This window comes from Pezoporus occidentalis, unplaced genomic scaffold, assembly GCF_034315485.1.
Source record: "Pezoporus occidentalis ecotype Australia unplaced genomic scaffold, CSIRO_AGI_Poc_V1 ctg3, whole genome shotgun sequence".
Taxonomy (NCBI): Eukaryota; Metazoa; Chordata; class Aves; order Psittaciformes; family Psittacidae; genus Pezoporus; species Pezoporus occidentalis.
In genome coordinates, this window is record NW_026914940.1 from 12,940,129 (window position 1) to 12,967,172 (window position 27,044).

Below are 27,044 nucleotides of genomic sequence, written 5' to 3' on the forward strand. Positions count from 1 at the left end.
ATGGGCTATAAGGAAATGTTTGTTACAAGGTCTAATTTTTTGTGGCCATTGTTAAGTATAAACACTGTCTGGAGAAATGCCAGGAATGTGACAATCTGTTCTGAGCATATCAAACCTATGAAGTACTGCAATCCAATCCGCTGTCAAGCACTAGTTAAATTGCAGTGCTAAAATGCTTGTGTCCATTGGTTTGTGGATGCTATATGCATGTAGATAAAGCTTGTCATATATTGGCTTATCAGAAACAAAGAAAAGGCAGCTTGATTGTGATGGATGTCACATGTAAATATTATCCTAAGCTAATCTACTTCTGCATTTGCAATTCACAGGTGTGTATGGTCCTTTTTTATGCCACATTAAGCCATATTCAGACCTCTATCATAGTGACTCATTCCAAGTCCCGTTCATGGAGAAAGCTTCCTTCTGTTAAAAAATGATGCTCTGGGATTTTTTTTCTTTTTATTACACTGAACACAAGGAGCTACAGACCTGTTAGCCTCTTGCCAATCCTGCCAAAATAATGGAACAGTTAATTTGGGCTTCTGTCAACAAAGAATTGCATTGTATAGTTAATACCAGCCATCCTCATGCCCAGCCTGTCAAACTAACCTGGTGCTTTTTTCTTTCTTTTTTCTTTTCCGTTGGCAAGGGTACAAGTTTAGTAGTTAACAGCTACCATGTGAAATACAGTATCTTGTTTTGCCCCCAAAGCATACAGCTTAGGATCACATAACATCTTAATTAAACATGTGCCTTTTAATTCTGTATGCTGGAGTCGGGTTGGTTCACTGACAGATGCCTGTACGCAGCAGGGAGACACTAATGAAAAGGGCCTTTATTGGTGTCCCCTGGTTCTGCTGGTTGTGCAGCATCGTTCAGGCTTTCTATGTTGGTTGCCTAAATGGTGCAGTTGATGTGGTAGCAAACAGTTAGCATCATGGGTTAATGGTACAAGTGTGGTGTAAATAGTCTAGCTAAACGGTTCTGAGAAAATTTGCTTTACTGTAGCCAAATGTAGTGTAATATATGAGAAATTCCTCCCTCCTGGATGTGTGGCCTTTCCTCCCTTGGAAAGCAGGCTGTCAAAGAAAATGGGTTGGGAGTTACTGTAAGTAGCCATGTTACTTGTACTCTAAATCAGAGCTAATGGGACTAGTGTAATCTTTTCTTATAAAAGTTGTATTGAATAGCAGGGACTGTTGTACACAGGTCAGGTCACTTAAGTCTCTACTAAGATACCGTGTCCAGTTGTGATGCTTTCATTCTAAGAATAGCATAGAAGTAGATAGAGGGCGGAGCCCAGCCTTTTCCCAGGCCTGGAAGATGAGCCTTGTGTTGTCATGTTACAGGAGATGAAGCTACTGAAAGGAAGGTTGATAGGTGACTTGATAACTAGGTATAGGGATTTAGCAGGACAGGAGTGTGCATTCAAAAGCTGAAATTGGAAGCTTGAGTGATTCAATAATTGGAAAATGAATCCTGGCTTTGCAGGTCATTCTGCAATGAAGTGCTTACTAGGAAAAAGGGTAGATGCTAGCAAAACCAAGCTTCTAAAAGGTGAGGAAGGTGAATGGAAAAATACATGCCTGTGAGCACAAGCAAGACCCAGGCTGCATGGACACAGTGGTTCTTTAGCAGAACTATCTGTAAACTCTAGATTCTAGGATACTCTGCAGCTCTGTTGTGTGAATTTGGGTAGGGTGTGATTTGTATCTGTGGGTATGTTTTTCTACTTCTTGAGAGTCTAGGCCTTAAGAAGCAAAGGTCCCTGGAAAGCTCAAATGACCCAGGCACCCAGTGTAGTAAAACTAGAGATGAAATAATCTGCCACTTATCCAGCTGTTCTTCCTATGCTCTACTCATGGCTTTTCCTACTTGTGAAATCTCAATGTCAGACTATGTCTAGGGTAAAACTTTAGACATAAGGGCAACTTCCGCTTGTATTCCCACTTCAAGCTGGCTGTGAACAGTCCTACATGCTGCTAGATGTGTCCCTGTTGTAAACATCACACCTGGGGTGAGTACTTTACTGGGAAAACTACATGGTAAAACCAGTTAGTAATTTGTATGTGTAATGTGTTTTCCTGACAGCTCTCCTAGGGTTTGAATCTATTATATTTCCCTGTGTTTGACCAGGGAGCATGTTAGGTCAGATGCATGTAATATAGAAAGTCTGACTCTGAGATTTAAGGTCCTCCTCTGTGTTCTTTTAGAATTCCCCTGTGACTTGAATTTTGCAAATGTACCTAATGTGACATATGCAAAGATGATGTCTCTAAACAATCTATTGCACATTCTCTTGAGTCCAGTGGGATGCTGATACATACTCACATACCTGTCATTCCTTTAATTCACTTCTTAGGCATCATTTCTGTACAAGATTCCCCATATAACCTATTAATACCATCTGTTTCCCATGTCTGTTTGCCCATTCTTTCTAGATCAGGTAAACATTTGTTGCTGAAGCTGTATGTGATGCTCTCTTGCTGGAACAGGTACCAGAGCCTACAGCCTGGTAGGAGACTGACTTCTAGAGCTGTTGCCTGCGAATTGCTGTAAAAAGCACTGTAGGGGAGATACCTAATTCTTAGGTCATGCTATGCATTTCCTTACATTTGCAACATCAGAAGTGGCTCTTGCACTGTCGTAAAAATGATAATGAAAATAACTATTTGAAGACCATTTGTTCTGAAGACATAACACTTCAAGTATTTTTTCCCATTCAGACATGTTTGGCATTCAACTGATGTAGCCTGGATAAGATCAATAGGAGGATTTTAATCATGGAGCTATCTTTGGCCTCTATACACTAAATACAATAGTGCCATAGGATTTCCTGATCTAGTACTGAGTTGCTGGAATAGAACTCAGTGCTGTAAAGTGCAGACATCAAATCAGTCTAAAGAAAAGCAGGGCTCACACTGGCTGTGCTTGTCCCATTTTTTACACAAGAGTATATTCTACTTGTGCAAATGCCATTGCTTCTTTATTTTCTGTGTGCGTGGCTTCTTTGGGTTTAAATAGATTACCTAATCTCAGGGTCTGAGATTTTGCAAAAGCCCTTGTGGGATTCAGATTGTGAAGTTCAGGTGTTCTCTGGTGTCCATTCAGAAAAGTAATTTGAGGGCTGTAAGTTTTCAGGAGATTTTATCTTGGTGCAATAATTTCCTTTAACAAAAGCAGAAAACAGTTGCCTACTCAGGTCAAAAGAGTACATTGGCCATAAACTGTACAAGACTTTCTTTTTTGACAAGGCTATATCTTAAACTACTGTGTGAATGGTTCAAGGAGAAACACTGACACTGGATTATTTGAGTCTAATTTCCTGCACCTTTAATATTGCTTTCATAATTTGTAGATCTGCACTGTTGCAGCATGACACAGCTTTGCCTGAGCACAACACTCAAGCTAGGTGAAGGATCACATGGAGTATTCATGAGCAGTCTTCTCCCCGGGCCATGAGTGAGGTAGAGCCTTATGAGGGAACACTCTGTGATAACTGCAGTGCAGGAATGCATATTCAATGCATATGCACCCACAAACTGCAACTTGAACTCACGGTATTGCATTGCATTGATTCCCACATTGTTCGTCACCAAAAGGGTTCATTTGAGTTGTCCCTGACTGCTTATGGTGATTACAGATGTATGGTGGCTTCTAATGTTCTGCAGTGACCAGTCAGGACAACGAGGGCTTCATTTTGCAGACGAATGTCACAGCAAGTGATTGACAGTAGAGAAAGACTTGAGAGTCTTCTGTTTCAGGTACTGTTGCAAATTCAAGCTCTGTTTTGGTCTTGTCTACCTGGGACCTTCCGTTTTTTTTCTTCTGATTTCAGATTTTTGATCTTTCTGTTGTGTTTCTTTCCAGTAGTGGAAACCTTTAGAAGTACAGTAAGGACAGTTTTGTTTTCTTATTGTATCTGGCTCTACAAAGGCACTGCCTGGCTTGATTGACTCTGTCCTTTTAGCCAGGGTTGGAGCACACACAGTCACTTCAGATGACTTTTTGAGTGGGTCTGTTGAGTAGTTGCAGACTGAAACATTTCTTTTCTGAAAGGTTGTAGCATGAACACGTTTCATGTTCTTCATCCTCATGAAGACAGTGAGGCTGCTTGAGGCTTACTCTCAAGTTACACTTTCCAGCTAGAAACTGTGGGGATTTTTATTTCCTCCCAACAGTTATTTAATTCTTTTATAACTGAACTGCAAATATTTTCCCTGACCTTGTATTGAAAACCACTGAAATTCTGGCTACAACAACTAAGCCTACCAAAAATCAGTCTGATGCAAAACAACCGCCATGGAAATTTTCAGCCTCAGTGGCTGTGGTTCAGCAACACTTGATGATTATGAAAGGTGTCAAGCGGCTATAATCATAGTCATCGACACCTGTGCTGTATGTGTGTATTGAAACGTGTATTTGGTCTCCTTTGTTAGGGATATATGCAGTGCCTAATTGTTATGAGTCTCTCTATTGGCTGCATTGTGCACTTCTCTCTCTAAAGGGAATGTGTTTAGAGGGGCTGCTGCTATTCTGTGAATCAAGAGTATACTTTTACGGAAGCTTTAATTTTCTTCTGATACTGCTTTATTTACAAATGAAATTTTCAAGCTAAAAGTAAGCTATCACTCCTTATATAAGCTTCATTTCTTGCAAATAATATGCTGTATATGCAGTTTCCATCTGTTGTAACAATTTTCATGGGTTCTGTCTCAAACCTCAGAACACATGGATTTCAAAGACACACTATATGCATCTTTAAAGCAGTGAAGTAGCTGTGGTTATGAGTGTGCTACATCTGGCCAAAGATGCATCTAGCCTAGGATCCTCTTGTAGTCCAAACGCAGTGTTTAGGGAGGAGCATGAGTACAGGAATATTTCCTCCGAATACCCTCTTGCCTTCCAACATTTCTTTTGTTCGCAGTTTTCCACAAGGGAACCTCACATACTTGGGCAGCCGCTGGATGAACACATAGCCAAAGTCTCCGTGGTAATATGCATGAGTAAAGGACAGAGACAAGAGCACTTATGCAACCTGAAAGCTGACACATTTCCTGATTTCTGAGATCTGAGCAGTGCAGCTTTAATATTGACTTTTCATGTGCTCAGCCATGGTGGTGTGTGTCGTACTAGAAGAGATGAACATTTCAAGATGCGAGGGAGTAATCAGAGTATTTAAAAGAACCCACTAAACACACACAAAAACCACCAGGCTGATAAAGTAGAAAACTATGTGCCTTGTGCTTGTAGTTTCTACTGACAGTTAATGTTTTAGTTAAACAATTGATTTTCTAGGTTATTTGGTAGCACAAATAAGTGTAAGTCGAGAAAATGCAACCTAAATGAGCACAATATATGCCCATGTGAGTCTGTTTCAGTTTTCATACATAAGCAAGACTTGTGGTGTTTCATAGAATCAACTTGGTTGGAAATGACTTTTATGATCAATTCCAACCATTACCCCAGGATTGCCAAGTCCACCCCTAAACCATACCACTAAGGGGCTCATCTACGTAATTTTTGACACTTCCAGGGTGATTCCAGTGCTTCCCTGAGCAGCCTGTTTCAATGCCTGAGTAAAGTTTGATCCACAGAATCATAGAATAGTTGGAAGGAACCTTAAAGGTCATCTAGTCCAACCCCCTGCAATGAGCAGGGACTCCTTCCAGTAGACCAGGTTGTTCAGAGCCCCAACCAACCTGACCTTGAATGTAAGGATGGGTTGTCTACCACCTCTTTGCACAACCTGTTTCAGTTCTTCACCACACTTACTGAAAAAGTTTTCTTCTATTTAGTCTGAATCTCCCCTCTTTTAGTTTAAAACCATTACCCCTGTCCTACTGCAACAGGTCCTGCTGAAAAATCTCTCCCTATCTTTCTTATAGGCCCCTTTTAAGAACTGAAAGGCCACAATAAGGTCTCCTTGGAGTCCTCTCTTTTCCAGGCTGAACAACTCCAGATTGAGATATTTCTGTCAACATTGATGGAAGTCTGCTTTGAAAAGCTTGCAGTATTTACTTACAGATCCCTACTGTTGCAGCACAGTTCTGACCTTCAGAGACACCACTTCTGAAGAGCTCACAGAGCCTTTTTATTGTGTTGAATTTGATGAATGATGCCTGGCTTTCATTTCCCTGACAGACTGCTTATTTTCACCAGGTGCGCTTCAGGACTGACTCTTTGTTTGTTTGTTTTTCCCCTTTATTAGAGAGCTGGTTTAGTTGTCAGTAAAATAACAATTACCATATCTGAGCATTTATTACTTGTTCTGGAATGCCAGATGTCAGAATACGACTTACAGGAAAAGATGGAAACTTCATCTCTTCTTAGCCATAGTAATCTTGAAATTTTAAAGCAATTTAGAATATGTTTTTTTACATCCCATCTGAGTGAATCCTTCAGTAGTAAGCAAGAATTTGCATACTCTTTATGTAAGCAAGCTCTAGCTAGAGCATCCACTAAATCTTGCACAGTCTATTGCTGACTTGCAAAAATAGCTGGGAACTGTTACACCAATATGATCATCCATCTGGCAGAAAGAAACACTGTAAACTGCAGTGCCGTTAACAGTTTTGTATGGCAAAAGCTTTGATGTGCTGGATCCATTCTATACCTCGATGAATTACCCACAGTAAAAGAATAGTGTAAACAATCATAGTACAAACCTGCAATTATAATTGGTAGCGAGAACTGGGGGAAGGAGTATCTTTTGACAGTATCTCTCAAGAATATATCAAAATGATTAAAGAGATTTCCCAAAGAATTTGCGTATTTGCTAATTCTAGACTGGTACATGAGTTAAAAAAATAAACTATGCATCTTGCTGGTTTTCAACAATTATTGGCCTTCTCTGAGTGCAGAAAAGTGAAACTGCCAAATCTGACCTTAGACCAGAATCATAGCAGGAATATTGGACTTCTTTTGGTTTCTGGAAACCACAGTGACCAGTCCTGTGCTTGTCCTCTGCAGGAGGTTATTGAAAAGCAGTGAAATTGCAACTGCAGAGGCCTACCACGGACAACAAATGACTCAACTCCTAATCATTCTGCATTGACATGCCTTGTGTCCATAAACTGTATGCCATCTGGCTGCCAAACCACATTGGAAGTGGGATAACTTAGAATTGGGTTGCATTTGCCCTCAACAAAGGAGGTGTGGATGCCCTTGTGTCCTGTTGCAATTCTTGCAACCATAATGTTTTCTAAGTAGTCCCTCATAATTCATAGAGCCAGTAAAGCAGTATCTCTTTGCGGACTGATGTATTCTCCCTGTTCCAGTGGCATCCAGGCAGGATTTAATCTCTAGTTTTAAGTATTGGTGTGTGGCTGTTACCATCCTGTGTAATGAAAGTTTGTGGGGAGATCACATATCTTTGTCCTGATTACTCTGCAGTCATGCCTCAGGCAACTGTATTGTGGTCGTGTACTGGAAATGCTCAGTGAAATGGACCCCATGAGAGGGGAGCTTTATCTTTTCCAGCTGTCAGGCAGTAGCTTAACAGAGCTATAGAAACAGGAGTTGGGGCAGGTTCCAAGCCAGGGGACAACCAGAGCTCTCCCAGTGTCTTTGTAAAATGGAATAGTAGTCAAACTGTATTGTATTGACTGTTGCCTCTCAACAGTATGATGAGAGCTGTGATGCTGTACAAATGTGATACGAATAATGTAACTCATACCAGAACCCATGTGCCGCTAACCCACTGAAACAGGTGGAATTGTAGAAATCTTCAGTGGATTCAAATTAGAACAAGACAAATCTGGACCATAGATCTCCACCTCAACTGGTCACGTTTCCAATTCCTGTAAGTATTTAAGACTATGTAGAAATAGAACTTAATGGAAGGAGAAATAATGTACTTATGCCTTCCTGCCACACTACCGCTGGACTGAATGTAGCAGTTAGAGATGATGTAAATTCTTTCTTCCTCTTTTAGGGTGATAAGAAAACTCATGAAAAATTATACTTACTTGTCTTTCCACTTGTGTGGGTTTTTACCACAAGCCAAAAATAATAATAATAAAGGATAAAAAGTAGCAGTATCACCTGACTAAAAGAGTTTTAAGAAAGGCACTGGAAATAGCTTGTGTTAGCTTTAATTTCCTTGAGGTATCAGTGTGAGAAGATAGAGAGAAACTTGGCTGGTAGAGGTGCAGTTCAGCCTCCTTAAGCAAATGCTGTCTCAGCTTTGCCCAGCCTTACGACTCTACAGTAAAAATGCTTTAAGGTGAACAACTTCCATCTTGGTATACTATTGAGTTTTTATTATTAAAAATAATAAATAATATCCTGAATTTTCATTGCATTTGTCACTTAATGACTTCATACTTCGCTATTTGTTTTGAAGCACTGCTGCCATAACATCCAGACAGGCCTTATAACAAATTCAGAACAAAGACTGTGTGCAAATAGCTTTGTAATAAATGACTTATTAAATTTGAGATATAAAATATGAATAAGAGAATGAATGCCTCAGTTATGAGTAACATTTTGCATAAGTTCACACTCAAAGTAGATAAGTGTATATGGGACAATAATTTACTTTATCACACAAGTCAAATTTCATATCTAGTACATGGATTTCTCACAAACTGCTCCTGGATTTGAAATAAGAGTATCTCTCTCCCTTTAGTTTTAAAATCACTTCACTTCATAGAGGCTGTTTCATGTAATGGAGATTATCTGGTACTCCATATTGAAGTGTAGGTCTTTTGCTTTCAGAAAACTTGTGATTGCGCTGCAGAAGTCAGTCATAGCAAGCAACATTTCCATGTTAAGAGCCTGGTTGGCTGGGTGCTGATCTGTCCTTCAGCTCTCTAAAAGCCATTTTCCCCAATCATTCTGCACTTCTTAAGACAGACTTGAATTCTCTTTTCTAGACAAGTGTTTAGTGAAAGGTTTTGCAGGCCTGGGGCATGCATTGAATGGCTGGCAATTCCAAAATCCTGCAAGCCAGTCTCTAGATGCAAATGTTCCTGTTGCCAGCAGGAGTGTGGGTTTAGTCAGGACCTTTCCAAAATCCTGGCATTGTGGTTCTTTCTAACCTCTTCCCTCACCTCTCCAGGTAGACCTCTTACAGTGGTGAGCACGGTGCTTTAAAGCTTGATGAAAATATCTAAGGTGAATCTCAAAACTCAAAGTGGGAAGTGGCAATAAGAATGTTTCTTATTAACAGCTTTGAACCATTCAAACCAGTAGTAACTGTCTTCATATCGACCACCTTTGTGACAGCAGAGTAGTTTTCTTGGTATCTGTGCACATTTGTGTTACAGCAGTCCCATAGCAGCTCTGCTGCTACCCAGCCACTGTGCAACAGCAGGAGGTTCTTGGCTAGCAACAAGCAGATGCTTTCCCATTCCAGAAAAGTTATTTCACAGGAGGTGTTCAGTCTGCAGAGTTGTAGGAAGGTGATTTGCTTTTACCATGTGGTGTTTATCCCAAGTCTGGAATGATAATATTTTATCCCAGTAATTTTTGTGCTTAGGTAAAGACTAAAACCTGGAAACTATCTTTAGAAGTGTCAGATTTTTGTTGGTCTTCTTTCTTTCTTTCCAAGATGCTTTTATTGCCCACCCTTTAAAGCTGTTCCTGCGGAGCCTGGGCCAGCAGCCTAATTGCACTTGCAGGTGGGAGGAGACCAATATTTGTTAGCATTTTTCATCTGTGACCTGACAGTGCTCCAGAAGCAGTACTAGCTTAGAGGTGGCGATTGCAGAACATGTTAAGGGTGTGCCCAAGAAATGCAAATGAACACAGACATACCCTGCAACTGTAATGAATGGTCCCTGTGAATCAGGAAGAATCTATGTGTAAAAACCCTTGACAGATCTTCTGACGAGTGCAATGTGATATGCAGCATGTTGCCCTTCGGAAGTAATCCAAAATTGGATTTGAGATTACTGCTTTCACACGTTGTCTCTTATAGGACTTCACAGAAACAGGATTCCTTGAAGAAATGTGGTGTTGCTTTCCTCACACAGTATCCCAGGCATTTACACCTCTTCTCTTTCTCCTCCTCATTTCCAGTGTTTGGACATGTTGGAACACCTTTCTCATGTGGCATAAGTAAGAGGTGAGGCAGGTCTGAAAGCAGCAGAATTCTTCAAACGCCTAGAAGTGAAAATTAAATTTACATAAAATTGCCATAGTCATTAAAAACTTAACCAAGCAACTCTCCCATTGCTTTTCCTGACTTCCACTGTTGAGATAACTGTTATTTAATAGTTTAGAACAGGTAAGAAACAGCAGAGGAAATCCTTTCCCACTGCTCTGACTTGTGCCAGTGGACACATAGAATTCACAAGGGAAGAAATCATTTTTGTCTCACTTCTGAATTGCTGAGTTCTAAGAAACCAGCTTATGCTGTTGCTTTTCAGGAAGAGATAATGAATCCTGGAAGTCCTTTCGCGTTTTAAGATTGAACAGACCCTTACATAGCAGATGTACTTTGTTAATAGAGCTAGTTGGGTTTTGACAACAGAATTGATGGCTCTATAGTGTTGCCATGTTGATGACAGTGATGTTCCTCAAACATCTTTTTGCACTGAGGCTAGTTAGTAAGGGAGGGCTCGTGCCCATGCAGCTGAGGGCCTTTACTCTTGAGGATAGGATGGCCGTGTTTACACCAGTTACAGGGAAGAGCTCCCAGTCTCTGCTCGTTCTTGAAGCACATGCCAGTTTCTAGGGGAGTGTGAAGTGGCCCAGGCCAGAATCATCCTAGGAACTATGGGGTAGTTTGATAGTAGAAAATACTGAGTTCCAGTGCCTGGACAGTGGTACCACTGGTTAATTTACTGGAATGAGCAGCAGTGTAGAATGCACATCCTTGGAACCAGCCGCAGCCCTGTTTTCAGAGCATGTGACATCAGGTGAGCTTCACAGGGCTGAAAACCCCTATGTTTTACACGCTTAATAGCCCACATCTTTCTAACTTTGTAACCTTGCTAGTTACAGCTTTTCCTTTACAGAAATCCAATGTCTGGATGCTCCTACTGGGGGATATTGCAGGTGGTGTACACAAGTGTACAAACAATTTTGAGGGAGGTCCCAAGTAGCTAGGTATTTCTTTACCTCTCTCCTTGGTTTGCACATTTCAGTAGAATATATTGATATACAAATTAGGTACGACTTGTATTCAGTAGCTCCTAATTTTGACCTTGCTAATTCTATTGAAGTTCCGGCACCCAGATTTGCTGCTCTCTACCTTAATGAAATAGAATCTGAGAGTAATCAAGGTTGGAAGACAGCTCTGGGGGTCATCTTGTTCATTCCTCTGATCGAATCAGGGTCAGACAGAGCAGGTTGCCCGGGACAGTGCCCAATCGCTCTTGAGTATCTGCAAGAATGGAAACTCCACAACATTCCTGAAAATAACATAGAATCACAGCATATCAGTTTGAAAAGGACCTCAAGGATCATCTGGTCCAACCTTTTTTGGCAAAAGAACTGTCTAGTCAAGATGTCTCAACACCCTGTCCAGCTGAATCTTCTTCTGTTCTCCTGGCTGAGCAGTCTCAGCTCTCCCTGCTTTTCCTAGTTTGACAGATGCTCCAATCCATTAGTCATCTTTATGGCCCTTTGCTGGACTTGTGTCCGTTTGTCCATGTCTTCTACTGAGAATCCCAGTGCTGGACATAGGATTCCAGATGTGGCCTCACCAGGCTCAAGTAGAAGGGAAGGATCATGTCCCTGGACTTGTTGGCAATACTCTGCCTTCTGCAGTTCTATGAGGCTGCTGGCAGAGGGCAAGGGCACATTTCTGGCTTATATTCAACTTGGTATCCACCAGGACCCCAAATCCTTTTCTTGGTAGCAGAATAACAAAAATGTTCCATCTCCACTGTGAATGGAACTGAACGTAATCTCCTCCATATTGTTTAAGTAGCACCTGGCTGCTGAGAGCAGATACAAGGTCTTGAGGACATGACCAGGAGTGTCCATGACTCACTGTGTGTTGCGGAAAGAATCTTGGCCTGGCCATCTTCAAAGGTCATCAGAAAATTGCTTGGGAGCAAGCTAGAAATAACTTGATTTAGAACAGCTTCTTATGCAACTGTGCCAAAGGATTTGGAGTTGATACTTTGATCTCTGGACAGCTATGATCCAGCTGATTTACTTCTGGGGTATTGACAGGGTGTCAGGCTGTCTCTGCTCACGTGGTGCACAACATGTTCCTTCTCCAGGGAAGCTTTGCAGTCTGAGGAAACTGCAGAAAATAACTTGTTCCAGTCGCAAGAAAACAGAAGAGCCCTGGTGAGGGAAACCAAGCGCAATGTGTATTGTAAAGAGGGCTCCAGGAGAGAGTTCTGTAAGAGCAAAGAATATTCAAAGATCAGGATGGAAGATTAAGTAAATAATTTCTTGGTTTCTGTTGTTGCTTTTTGGGTTTGTATTGCTGCTATTCAGATCTCGCTGCCTGAATATTGTTACTTGCTGGAGTGTCACAAGACATGAGTCTACAACCCAGGAAAGAGTGTTAAGCCTAAATGTTTTATTTATTATGTAGAAAGAAGATACTGTATTTCATGCGTAACCAAAACTACATTTGAAACTAACCCTAAAATGATTTGGCTTTTGTATTGAAGACTGAGTGGAAGCTAATGAATGGAGATGAGGATAAACAATTTAGTACTTGACTAAGGATTAAATTTGTGGCTCAGTGTTAGTACTCAGAAACCATTTTCTAGACCCTTGTGGTGTAGGAGAGTTTCGCCAGGCTGAAAATGATGTGTTTCTTTTCTTTGTTCTGTGTGTGTGCATGTAAACCAGTGAAAAAGTGATTTTGTATGTTTGTGTTTGATCTCTGATGCCTCTTCATGGAACCTGTCAGAATAGTCACTCTTTGTGCCAGGAAAGTATCTAACCCAAGACTTAACCAGTGTGTCACTGATACCTGATGCCTATTCTGTGAGTAAAAGCAGGTGTGCTCAAACAGTATGTAATCTGCTCCTTCGTCTGCTTAGAGAACTACTTTTTGTTATTTCCATTGGAAATTTCTGTGATGATAGTTTCCAGTCTTCTTCCTCTGTATAACTTGTTAGATGAAAGTTGTAAATCGAGGTTACAATACATTCATGAGCCACAATTGTTTTTTCTCTAATCTGATTTTATTGGTTGATCAGTGTTTCTTCAACTTGGTGCCTCTTTAACAAAAAGACTGAAAGGTGGGTGAATCGTGTTCAAATGTATCCTCTGTGTACTCTTGTGAAACCAAGGGGTAACAGAAGATTTATACATAATACAGTGTTCAACATTTGCTGTTCTGAAGGGATGCAGACTCTCTGACCTGGGTTCAGTATCCACGACACTCTCTAAAGGGGAAAAAACAAATGTATAGTAGAAAGAAAACACACTGAAGCTATCAGAAAGACAATATAGTATAAAGCAAAAAAACCCAACCCTGTTTCTTGAGGTTTGGGAGTTTACTAGGACTTGTTTGGTTTGTATACGTTTCTTTTTCTTCCTCTTACTCTTTCCCACACTTTTTTCCAAGGCCTTTTGGAATGCTGGATATCCTGCAGAGGTAAACAGCCTATCAGTGCCGCTGCCTCCTTCTGCAGAGCCCAGTAACCTGAGCTCTTCTGAAATGTGTCTTCCAAAAACTTCATCTGAAGACATAAGAACCTGAGAATCACCCATTTTGCTGCTAGAGGACTCTGATTGTGAATTAACCTTACTATTGAGCTAACTTCTCTTTTTAATTAGTTTAGGTTTACCTTGGAGCACTTGCTTCTTGTTTTGCCCCTTCCTACTAAATCAAATCCCATTGTGAATGGGACGATTGTTCTGCCATTTTAAGATGTTGGTGAGGTTCCTCTCACAAGCAGCTCAAAGTATCCCTACAGTCACTGGAAGCCACCCACTGACCTTAGGCTCAGCTGTAGCTCAGATTAGCCAACTCTTTTTTTTTTGTTAATTAGTTCCTAACCTACAAGCTTCTGGAGGCTGAGGGAGTTTTTTAGAAAGTGTTGTATATTCTTGCTTCGCTCCCAGACTCCTTTCTAAGCATCCCAGGCACAGCTACAGATTGGGCAGAGAAGAGATTCAGAGCAGCCCCGCAGAGAAGGACTTGGGGGTGCTGGTCAATGAGAAAATGAACATGAGCCAGCTTCAGTGTGCACTCGCAGCCCAGAAAGCCAACCGTATCCTGGGCTGCATCAAAAGCAGCGTGACCAGCAGGTCGAAGGAGGTGATCCTGCCCCTCTACTCTGCTCTTGTGGGACCTCACCTGGAGTATTGTGTGCAGTTCTGGTGTCCTCAACGTAAAAAGAACATGGAACTGTTGGAACAAGTCCAGAGAATGGCCACAAGGATGATCAGGGGACTGGAGCACCTCCTGTATGAAGATAGGCTGAGAAAGTTGGGGCTGTTCAGCCTGGAGAAGAGAAGGCTGCTTGGAGACCTCATAGCAGCCTTCCAAAATCTGAAGGGGGCCTATAGGAATGCTGGAGAGAGACTCTTCATTAGAGACTGTAGTGATAGAAGAAGGGGTAACAGGTTCAAACTTAAACAGGGGAAGTTTAGATTGGATATAAGGAGGAAGTTCTTTACTGTAAGAGTGGTGAGGCACTGGAATGGGTTGCCCAAGGAAGTGTGAATACTCCATCCCTGGCAGTGTTCAAGACCAGGTTGGACAGAGCCTTGGGTGACATGGTCTGGTGTGAGGCGTCCCTGCCCATGGCAGGGGGATTGGAATTAGATGATCTTGAGATCATTTCCAACTGTAACCATTCTATGAGTATGATCTGCTTCTGAGCAGCCAGAGGGTGAGCAGCACATACAGATCCTGTTACACCTAATATAGGACCTAGGTGTGATGCTCTGGATTGCAGACTGACAGCATGAATTATCGTTCAGAACAGTCCCTTGTGTGGTTGCTGGAAAAGCCTGGAGGTGCCTGAACATCCTATATCTCTTTTTATTTATGGATTTACCTCAGTGCCTGGAGTTGTTTCCTTATGCAAGCACAAAGTTGTCTCAGTCTGAGCAGAAGAGCAGAAGGGAAAGTCTGGCTTCCCCCTCATTCTGAGGGCTTTCAAATCCTGCCCCCAAGCTAAAACCACCTGCCTGGGCAGTTGATGCTTTTCCTGGTGTGCAGAAAGGGAAGGCTGGGTAGCACTGCTGCCAGGATGCTCTCTGATGGCTGGAGTGGGTGTTGGATACAGGCTGGGAGGTGGCAGCAGTTTGTGTCCTTGCCTCTCACATACAGGATCCCAAGTGCATTGCAGCAAGGTCAGTGCAGCCTTTCCTTAAGTCTTGGAGGCCCTGGGCTTCACATGTTCCCCTGGGAGTTCAGAGGTGAGGAATTTCACTCCTTTTGGGAGAGCTCCCTTGTTCCTACCTGTAGTAGTTATTTTTTGAAAAAAGGTTACGAAGTATCTTCCCACCTTCCTTTACCCTGGTAGGGGAAAAGGAGCTTTTATTTTCCCTTGGGAGAGTGAGACCCAAAGCCAGAGTGAAGGTCTGGATCTGGGTTTGGAACGCAGTACCAGCATGCAGCCTCTGGCAAGGCTCCTGTATGTTAGTGTTATTATAGTATTATTGTTATTACTATACTACTACTACTATTCCTGTTTATCTATACATGGTGGAATGTCTTGCTGAGTCAAATGCATGGGGTCAAATACAGGAGTCAGAATTAAAAAACATAAGGTCTGGATTCTGTAACAGGGACCAGTTGCTTACAAATGAGAACAACCAGCCATTGCTTAGGTATCTGTCTTATTTCTCATCCAAAATGATTGCGGTTTCACAGACTTCTACAGGTTGAATGTAATTATTAGATAGGAGGAATAGGCCAAAAGGATAAAATACTTATGTGCTGATTCTCTTGATAGCTACAGTAATAAAGGCTGGCAGAAACGCAAAGGAGCTCTGCAAAGTTGGTTGGACTACTGAACCAGCAATGCAGCACCAGTCTGTGTCTATAAGACTGCACATGTAATTGAGTACAGATAACTCTAACATTAGGAAAATTGTCTTCCCCTAGGTTATACAATGGGCAGCATAAGCTCTAAGTAAAGGGCCCATCACAGGTGGTGTGTGCAGCTTGACAGATACCAGGCTGCTGGTTCAATCCTCCAAAGAGACATGGTAGAGCAAAATGTGTATCAGGAGAGCTGATTTCCTTCAGGATAGGAGAGTTGAAGCAGTCTACAGTGCTTAACCTATGAACATGCTGCTTTTAATTTTCCATTTTTATTAACGTGAATTATTAACATTGTGAATATTAACACAAAACCTTTCTCAATTTCATTTTTTACTAAAAATGAAGGTAAAGCTGGTACAGGTGTGGAAGAAAGCACCGCCGAAAGCTGCTTAGAGATAACAGTGTGGAGCAAGATGAAGCCAGGGGTATAGTCTGGGAAATGATGTACTGCTGGATGTAACTCAGCAGTGAATGTGAAAACTAATTTTAATATTTAATACCATTTTAATTTTGCTTTTTTTTTTGTTTGTTTTAAGCAAAGCAGTGATTGGAAAACCTTACTAGAATTTCTTAAATTCTGGTCTGCTGGAACCTAAGATGGCCCACAGAGCTTTTGTAATGCACTACAGTAAGCTGTCTGGTCACATTATGTAGGTTCTTCTTGCTTCCCACACATTTGGCATTAAAAAAAACTCAGAAAATGAATTAAACGTGTTCCAAATGCTACTTCTTTGTTTAATTTTTTGCCTGAATGCTGTATGGTGGTTAGATAATCATGAAGAAGGGACAGCTTTCCCCAGTATTGCAGAATAAGAGAGACTGGCCCCCAGTGCCTTCCAAGGCATTATAGAAATAGGAGAGATACTGCATGTAAATGGATTGTCTTCTCTCATCCTTCCATATATCTCATACTGAGGAACTGTGCCCTTGGTTTGTATTTCATGGCGTAACACCTTTGAGGTGCCACGTGAGTGCTTCATACTAGTGCAGTTCAAAGAGCTCTGGGGTACATTTGTCCTTGATAGGAGCAGGTGTTCTTCTTCACTTAATTAAATGGCAGCTTTATTTGAATTCACGTGTGTTATTCATGGGGCTTTACAGCCTTTGCTGGGTGCACACACCAGTTCTATTTCTGGGCAGCACTGCTGAACCCCTTTGCTTAGGAATGTCAGAAGGTAAGGCAGTCTTCTGTGGGATTTCAAGGATTTCCCAGTTCCACCGGGGCTGGGCACTTCAGGATTGAGTGTTGGGTTTTTTGTGTGCATGTGTCTGTGGTTATTTTTCTCGTGGCAATAAATTATTTTTTTTTTTTTCTGGAAGAAAACTAATTTTTCTAAGATCCACCATTAGGAGTTAAAGGAAAGGCTTTTGCCTGAGGTTGCTGTAAAGAGTTCAGTCGATTCTAATGCTTTCCAAATTGGCTTTCCCTTTCCTAATCTGTTCTGTGTAGAAGCTGTGCATTATAGTATATGAATGTGTGTTTACCCCTGAATAAATTAACAGGAGATTTGCCAGCAGGCATGATCTGATGTGGTTTCATTTTTTAATTAATAAAGGAATGGGATATGTGATGCTTAATGGGTTGCACACTGAGGGACATTAGATTAACTAGGGATTGAAGAACTGTGTGCCTTGCTGATGGTGGACAAAATTAAAGATGTTGACAGATTCACTTATGCTATCACAAACAAAAAAAGACCTTGAGGTTGTTTATTTGAAGGGTGGACCATAAATCTAGCACACAGATACAAGAAACCATGGATTTTGTTTCTTAAAAAATACGATGTGCAATACATTATTATATGTCTTTATACCTTTATATATAGCTGTAGATAATATATAATTTTGTATGGCCAGGAAGTAGGTTGGCAAATGTATATACAACAAGTAATGTGGATTTATAGACTGCTTACTAAAGGTTTACATTTATCCTTAATTTACTTTGTGGGTCCTATCGGGTCCTTCCTGAGAGCACTAAAACTGGTTGTCTCACATTTTACACTACATTTGAAAAGTGGTGTAATATGATTTGTGCCTGAATTTATATTTCAGAGGGGAATTCAAGTTATTACTATTTCCTCCTATTAAAATCATCAGGTCCTGAATAAGTTCAGCTGAAAACCAGGACTGTCTAACAGTCTTTTACTCAAGACTTGTAAGGAATCAATATAGTTCCCATCAGTACAGTAAATTACTTACTGAACCACTTCCAGTAATCATGATGCACAATTTCTCATTAACCCTTTCCCTTCTCTGTATAGAACCAATATTGGCTTAGAATAAAGTTAGTTTGGACTATATCTGTAAATCATTAGACACTAGAGTAATTAATTCAGTATTCGATAACTAAGGCTGTTACATATCTATAACAGTTCTGTTTAATATCTACCAATGATCTGGACAAGGGGATCGAATGCACCCTCAATCTGGAGATAACACCGAGTCGGGTGGGACTGTTGATCTGCTGAAGGATAAGAAGGCTCCACAGAGGGATCTGGACAGGCTGGATCTGTTTGCTGAGGGCAGTGGTACTCGGTGCAACAAGGCAAAGTGCGGGGTCCTGCATTTGAATCACAGCAACCCCATGCAAGGATACAGGCTTGGGGAAGAGTGGCTGGAAAACTGCTCGGCAGAAAAAGACCTGAGGGTGCTGGTCAACATCTGTCTGAACAGGAGCAGCTTGTTCCCATGCAGCCAAGAAGGCCAACAGCATCCTGGATGTATCAGAAATAGTGTGGCCAGCAGGGCCGAGGCAGTGATCGTCCCCCTGTACTGGGCACTGGTGAGGCTGCACCTTGAATCCTGTGTTCAGTGCTGGACCCCTCACTACAAGAGAGACATAGAGGTGCTGGAGTAGGGCCAGAGAAGGGCAATGGAGCTGGTGAAGGGCTGGAGCACAAGTGTGATGGGGAACGGCTGAGGGGCCTGGGGGGGGCGTTTAGTCTGGAGAAGAGAAGCCTCAGGGGGGACCTTATCGCTCCCTATAACTGCCTGAAAGGAGGATGGAATGAGGTGGGGGTTGGTCTCTTCTCCCAAGTATCAAACAATAGGACAAAAGGAAATAGCCTCAAGCTGCACCAGGGGAGGTTTACATGGGATAGTAGGAAAAATTTCTTCCCTGAAAGGGTTATCAAGCATTGGAACAGGCTGCCCAGGGAAGTGGTGCAGTCACCATCCCTGGAGGTATTTAAAAGATGTGTAGATGTGTCACTTAAGAGACATGGTTTAGTGGTGGTCTTGGCAGTGCTGGGTTAACAGTTGGACTTAATGGTCTTAAAGATCTTTTCCAACCTAAATGATTCTTGATTCTATGATATAAAGATGTGTGGTGCTCCCACTCAATCAAAGTATACAATTAAGTACTTTCTTGAAAATGTGTGGATGAGTTCAAGAAGCAGGAATTGCTTGCTTTATTTATGGGAGCAATTGGCAGTCAGGGAGACTCACTTTTGGAGATGTCTTTAGCATGAGTTTTCAAAATACCTGGACTGTTTTGAGCTGCGTGGCTGGAAGAAAGAATCTTCCATGGAAAGAGTTAGGGTACTTTTAGAATGCAGTCCCTAAAATGAATATTCAAGATCCATGCTCACTGTCTTCCAGTATTTTTCCATGATTTCGGCATTACTGCACCATTACTGCAGGTTTGTTGTTTTCTTTCAATAGCACAAATCCAACGTTGTTGTGACTGAGCAGATGGATGTGCTTGAGCCTGTGTTGCAGTATGTAGGAGCCCCGAAGGTGGTGGTGCCTCAGGAGAAGCAGCTGGGGGTAGCTAGCTGGGAGAGCAACTTGGGAAGAACCCGGGAAAAACTGAGTGCCAGAAAAACAGCTAACTTGGTGTATTTTTGGAGACCATTGTCAAGCAGGACATATATAGCTCAAAGGACTCTTGTCAAAATAAGAGAATAGAAACAGCATCTTTTGATGGAATATGAAGGGAATTGGGTAGGGTAGCACTAAGGTGAGAGGAAGTTATGCCAAACTAAGTAATCTGAGTTAAATAGCTTCACAGATATCTTACTGACCACTTAATAAATTTGACAGATTTAGAAACAAAGTCATGTCTTGGTTGCTAATTTTGTATTTGAAAATGCAGCTAAATCAACGATTGTGTTGAGTTACTTTTTCTTTCATATCCTGTTCATGCCTGTGGTTCAGAAGTGGGGAAGCAGGGCAGAAAGGTGCAAGAGAGCTGTGACCTGAGAGTGGGTTTATGGAAATAAACTAGTTTCAATTGTACATTTATTGGCAGCAGTAACAATAGTCATCACTTCCTGTTGTCAGAACTATAAACAGACATGATGTGAAGACAAAGGCTGCAGATAATATTCAGATAGTGCCTTTGTTTACGTAGCTGCTTTTTTGAGTGTGAGCAGACATTAATTGACCAGTCTGGCAGTGTTTTCTTTCAGAAACATTACGGTAGAGCTGGCCTCATCCAGATCCAGCAAATAATGAACGGGGAAAAGTCAGAAAACCATTTTACTCTTCTTTGACTATGTTAACAAATAAAAGCGTGTCCAAAGCTAATTTGATACGTGAGCAAATGCCTTCCTGTGCTTTCCTGCACTTCCACTGGAGCCATACTGGAGTCACGGGCCTCTCCCATTCCTGTGACTTAACCAGAAAGTCATTCCTATAGCTCCATGGAGGTTTGCTGCATTTGTTAACAGGATGAGAAAGCACAAGAATGCTGGCTCTGATGCTGGAGAACTTCCTCAGGTGGAGATCTCTGATATCCATTGAAGTTAGTCATCTTTGCTCCTCCTGGTCCCTATCATTAGAAACTATTGTTCCCTCTGCTTTGTTTCCATATCAGTATCCTTTGTGTCTCCTATCTGTCTAAGCTGGTCCCCAGTTCAGAATTGTTCATAGTGTCAGAAGTACCAGGCAGCTACCAATAACCATTCTGGAAGCTAATTCTACATAGAAAAATAGAATCATAGAATAGTTAGGGTTGGAAAGAACCTTAAGATCATCAAGTTCCAACCCCCCTGCCATGGGCAGGGACACCTCACACTAAACCATACCACCCAAGACCTTGTCCAACATCTAGGCTGGCAGCTGCCATTATGCTAGTAGGTCAGTAAAGTGTTTGCTGCTATGGCAAGTCTGATGAAGAATGAATCCATATTTACATTTGAAACAAGTGATCTTCCCTGTTTAGTGACATATTAGATAGCTGAAGTGGGGCAAGGAGGGTGGTAATGCAAGCTGCAGTTTGCCAGGAGTCTGCACCAGTCTTAGAGCTAAAATGATTAATAAGATGAGCCAGCTCTAACTGCTTTTGCAAGAAAAGGTATAGATTTGCCACAAGGCATTGATGACAAAGTGGCTGATATGTCCAGTTGACTGTTGATGAGACAGTTATGAGAGGGAGAGACGTGTTCTTAAATTCTCATGTAGAAAGCAGAAAATCTAGGACTGTATTCTCTTCTTTACTTAGTTCCTAGGTTTAATAGTTCTTTTTGCCTGATGTTCATCTCTTCTCAACTTAGTAGATTATTTTAATAGTCATTCTTTTTTTGCCAGTTGTTCATCTCCCTCTGCTGCCACTAAGAGGCCATTTTCATTTCGTAGGTGACTTTTTCCACACCTCTTCTCATAATTTCACCATTCCTCACTACAAAGTCACAGCCTCTCTCTCTGCCTGTTCTTGTTCGAATTCTTCTTTCCTGAGAATATGATAAGAATTTTTTACTTGTGTCTCACCAGCACCTTAGAAATTGTATTAATGTCTGTCTGTCATGGAAATTTCTTACTTGATAAGTCCTAGAAGGCTTGTTTCTAAGTGCTGAAGAGAAGAGAAGCCAACAGTCAGCCTATATAAGCAAGAGGAAAGCTGTGTTCAGACTATTTCAAGCAGAAAACCCCAGTGAACTATAATTACGAGTATGTTTGTGGAACTAAAGAGGTAAATACAAAAGCAATATGTTTGAAATTGTTCTACTGCAAAACTAGAGAAGCACATTATTATCAATTAAGTAAGAATATCCCATTGTGTCAACAACAATTTAAAATGGTGTTTACAGTATTTAAGTATGAACTTGAAAAAGTTTTCTTCTTGCATAATTTGAGGGGTTAGTAAATCCCATGTTCTCGTTTTTCTAGGTTTGTCAGTTGGCTGTATCCAGAAGCATGATCCAAAGGCGCATGACTTAAGTTTACAAATCACAGAAGCAACAGATGAGTGTTGAACTGTTAACCAAATACTGCAGTGCAAGAACTAGAGAACACTTGAAGCAGTTAGTAAGAAATCAATATAAACTAGACAAAAATGGGCAGTGAGCTTCTGGAATTTGCTGCCTAAGGAGGCTGCAGAGGCAGACAGTATCGGGAAGATCAAAAAGACAAATTTAGGGACATTAGGACAATAAGTAGGTGCTAAGAATGCCATACTCTCTAATAACCCTTGTATAACAGTTCTGGATACTAGCATGGTACAAAGGGAATGACTTCAGGAAGCAGCCTTCCCAATAGCTCTCCCAAAGTGTATCTCCCACTGCCACTCTTGAGTACTCTGAGGTGTTGGTCTGGCATTAGGGCATTTTCTAATGTCCTTGTGTTCTCCACCTTTTTCTTTCTTTCTTTCCTAGATTTTGTGCCCTGTGGTAAGTAAACTGGATATCTTGTCTTGATAATCAGGTGTACCTATCATATTATACTCAGGAGATCTTTCTTGGCCATGTTTCACACACATTATTTGTTCCCACTAGCGGTTTATCATTTTCAGCAGCTTTAAATTAGTCATAGTTTTCTTCGGGGTTTTTACGTGAAACCAGATTCTTTACTAAATACCTGATCTCATTTCCTTGTATTTCTTGAGTTCTTCATACCCTCTTAGTAAGTCCTTTCTTACCTATTCATTCACCTTCATTACAAGTGTACTTTCAAGGCTTCTCATGAGGTGTCATATTTCTGTGAACTGGCAGTTGGTGCAGCTTCACAGGCTTTGGTTGAAGAGCAGTAGATTATACCAGTGCAAAGAGGTACGAGGATTTCTGATTAGGTACAACGAGGATTTCTGATTAGGTACAACAGTCTGTGCCGCATTCCTTGCTCTAGGGCCAATGCCAGCCTCATCAGACCAATGCTTATATTCATATTAATGTTCTGTGTCATGCAGTGTTTCTCCCTCCGTTCAAATTTTCATCTCATCCCAGCTTGATCAAATGAGAACTGCAGCAGCTAAGGCATATTAGAAAAAATTAGGCCATCAATCCGTTATTAAGCTGGAAAGTATTTGATATTCTGTGTCTGCCCTTGAGGTATCTCAGAACATTCCATGGCTTATCTGTCCTGAATATGAGAGGGCTGGGGTTTAGGTGCTAAAAGATGCATGCAGATAATGAGGGAGTTTGGGCTTTCTAAATCACTTGGTTTCCAGCCTTGTAATTAGCTAAAGCCAAGGCCTGGGTGCTTGTGACTGTGATCTTTACAGTTCCTCTTGTCAATAGAAATAAAATCTCCTGGTCTCTTTTATGCATATAGCTGCTACATCTAAGAGGTAGGGTCAGTTCTGTAGTGTTGGGTAATTTTCCTAAGATGTAGGTGAAGTTCCTTTACTTGTGTCCTAGCAAAGATCAGTGTACACTCCTCAAAAATGTCGTATTTGTTACATGTTCTGCTCTTGATAATAGATTCTATCCAGCTCTCTCTGAGAATTAAAAATCTACCGCCGTTTTTTTACTGTATAGCTGTCTAACCATGATGCTTGTCAAAATGACCATCTTTTGTGTATGCTTATTAATGTCCTTTGTTAATCTTATCTTTTATTAAGAAAATAGATCTTGTTGAGATCCTTCATGCAGATTGTTTCATAGAATCAGAGAACAGCTGATATTAGAAAGCATCTCTGGCAATATCTAGTCCAACCCCTACTCAAAGCAGGGGCAACTACAGCTGGTGTCTCAGGACTTTGTTAGTCAGTCACTCACTTTGAATGCTTACAAAGACAGAGACTCTACAACCTCTCTGGACAACCTGTTTCAATGTTCAATAACCCTTACAGAGATCTTGGCACCAAATGATAACTCTTTCCAATATGCAGAGTACAGGAAGCAAGACAGCGAAGCATCTGAAATCAAAAGCTGATTGTCAGGACCTTGGCCTTAGTAACTAATTGGCTTTGGGGACTGATCCAGGAATTAGCAGTATCTTTTCAAAGGCATGACTTAATACCAGAGTAAAAAATTTTACCAGTTCTGACTTGGAAGTTGTTGTTCTGAGTGCTGAAAGAAGAAGGTATGGGGAGGATTGAATTTTCTTAGTGCAGGTCACTTACTGCATTCTTGGAATGCCACAGTTGGATGTTTGTCTTCTTGCCTCATCACTGCTTCAACACATCACATCGGACTTGGTGCAAGAAAGAGTTAATTTAAGGCAACTTGTGCAAGTTGCTGCAGATATTGAGTCAGAGACATTTTTTTCCAATGGCATGATGCTTTGAGCCCAAGCCACAGGGGAACTGGCATTCAGGAGTTGAAAAGAGACATCTCTGTTTTGTGCATACTCAACTTCCAAAGGCAGTGACTGGGATAGAAAACCAGTCTGAATATGGAATAGAGTTGCCCAGAGGAAGTAAAGAGTAGTGACTCTATCCATGGCCAAGAAGAGGTGGAGGGCACTGGATGAGATGCATGGCCTCTGTCTTTTCATACTACTGCTGCTGGCTCCCTGCCCTAAGATGACCTGCATGTTGGCACTCTTTAAACTGATGACTTGTTTATTTTTGTTTGCTTTCAGTTGCTAGATTGACATTACAGACCATACTCTTGGACTGCTGTACATCCTTTATAAATTACTTTAAGATCTTTCAGTGTGATAAGATGATACAAAAATTGAAGTCATTATTACTATCTGTATCACCAAGGGAATTGGACAGCTGGCATTGAACTGCAAGAGATTAATTTTTGTAGTTTGTTGTTACATTAACCCATAGAATTCTTCTTGTTTATGGTTTCAAACCAAGTTTTTCTAATCAAAAGGTCATCCTCCATAGCGTGTAGTGTTTGAGAGACATGGAAGGGCAGAAAATGTTTGAACCCTGTCATTTTTTATCTGATCAATAACGTCTTGCTTTATTAATAGCAATATCCCATTATTTTGCATTGCATTGTATCAAGATACCACTAACTGCTTGGTTTGGGGTAAATATAATGTGTCCCTTTAAATTCTTGGCATTTTTCTTGATTTTTTTTATTAAAATAATAATAAAAATTCTGTACTCGTTGCTGTTGTGTAAGGAAAGAGACTGAATAAGGGCCTTATCCTGCTGTCTTGATTAACACTTTATGATGAGCTGAATTTTAGCATTCATCCAAAAGCCACAGTAATAGTAGCACAGAAGCTGCTGTGTTGCAGGGAGTGTAACTTGCTCTTCACTATCTTCTTCTGCTTTCAGAATAAAGCCTGAGAAATCAAAGATGATATTTTTAGTAATTAAAAAACACAATCAGAACTAGAGAGGTAAAAATTTGAGTCTGTTTAAAAAGCAACCAAACCACATGCCATTTTCCAAGGTAGTGTCCATGTAGCTCCAGTGTCATATGCTGGTATTGGCAAGGGCACCTTTGGATATCAAATGTACGTACTGGGAACCAAGGGTCAGTAGGGAGCTGCAGGGAACTCCTCCCTGGGCTAGCTCACAGCAGTGTTGAAGACCAAAGTAAGTAAGTTTTGGTTTTCTTCCTAAGGTAAAGCTCTGCCAGATGTCTTGGTTCTCTGCTTGGTCCAAATACTTCTTTAGTGTTGTCTGAGCCACTGCGCGGTTAACTTACAGCATGGTGATGCCCAAAAGATGGAGTTAGAGTTCTACTAGCAGCATCTGGGGAGTGTGGATAGTTTGATTGTTTTTAACATCCACAATCTGCATGGGTTCATGGTTCAACATTGTCCTAAAGGTAAAGATATGTCATGAACTGAGAGTGACTGCCTGCAAAGACCATAGACTGCTTAGTTGGGCAAATGTCTTTTTATAGTTGGACAAACACCCTTTTCAGGAATGATTTAGACATAACTAGCAGTGTGAAGGGAAATCTCTGGCTCTTTTTCCTGCTTTGCTGTGATAGGTTGCTGCTGAGAGGGATTTGGAAGGCTGGACATGAAGTACAGGGCCCTTCTGAAAAGTTATTCTGTTACACTAGGAATTGCAATGGTATTCATCCTCAGTATGCCATAAATTGATTAAATTGGTAAAATTCACTTTCACTGGTGGTTTCCTGACAGTAATGTAGATGCTTGAAAATAGGTGATGGTCTACTTAGGCACCTGGACCAATTGCAGACTTATAGGGGATATCCTGCCTGTGGGGGACCAACTAGCACTGAAGAACAGCAATCGGAAATTGCACAAGATACCTATTTTACATGCCTTAATGCCTCACAAAGCACCAAAACAGTACAGAAAATCAAAAGAAAAGGGAGGAGTTGAACATAGATCTCTGACAGTAAGGAACTACTGATGAAACTGATGAAGAAGCAATAACCTCTCAGACTGAGGTATTTCGGGGCTGAGATTTTTTTCTATAGCAAATTATCCTGTCAGAGTAAAAATCTTGCATTAATGAAAATCCTTGGGTGATTTTTCTTTTTGCCTTTTGCATCCAGGCCGTGCTTTGCTGAGGCTTACTGACAAGAAGCTTGAACGAATGGGCATTGCCCAGGAAAGCCTGCGACAGCACATTCTGCAGCAAGTCCTTCAGCTGAAGGTGAGAGAAGAAGTCCGAAACCTCCAGCTGCTTACACAAGGTATGAAAAATAGTGTCGATATGGACAGTTATTGAGGTCAGGCAGGAGAAGTCTGCCTGAGGGCATAAAAAGTGACTTGATTTTCTCCCGCAAGAAATGATGCGTGAAAATGTCTCATAGATTCCACATGCTATCCAAGGTGGCAACAAAAGGTAAAATAATGCATAAATAAATAGAGATGTTCAGCTGCCTGTTTTGCATGATGAATAGGCTCCATCTACAGCCTGATGGTAGTCTGTCTGCTTACTAATATGAAAATAATTACATATAAAGGACACAAGTAATGAACATACTGGCTTTACAGACATTTTGCATTAATTGCTTACTTTCAGTGCTAGATGAAAGAGTAATCTCTGTAACCTGTAAAG

General features: G+C 41.1%; 1 protein-coding gene across 6 annotated transcripts in view; it reads left to right on the forward strand.

Moving 5' to 3' along the window:
* The window catches only part of SAMD12 (sterile alpha motif domain containing 12), a 170,085-nt gene that overhangs the window by 54,950 nt on the left and 88,091 nt on the right, over positions 1-27,044 (forward strand). For all 6 annotated transcript variants that reach the window (XM_062627126.1, XM_062627127.1, XM_062627130.1 and 3 more), the window contains one exon: positions 26,536-26,676. In XM_062627126.1, the coding sequence (XP_062483110.1) occupies positions 26,536-26,676 (141 nt within the window). The remainder of the gene's footprint in view (positions 1-26,535; positions 26,677-27,044) is intronic.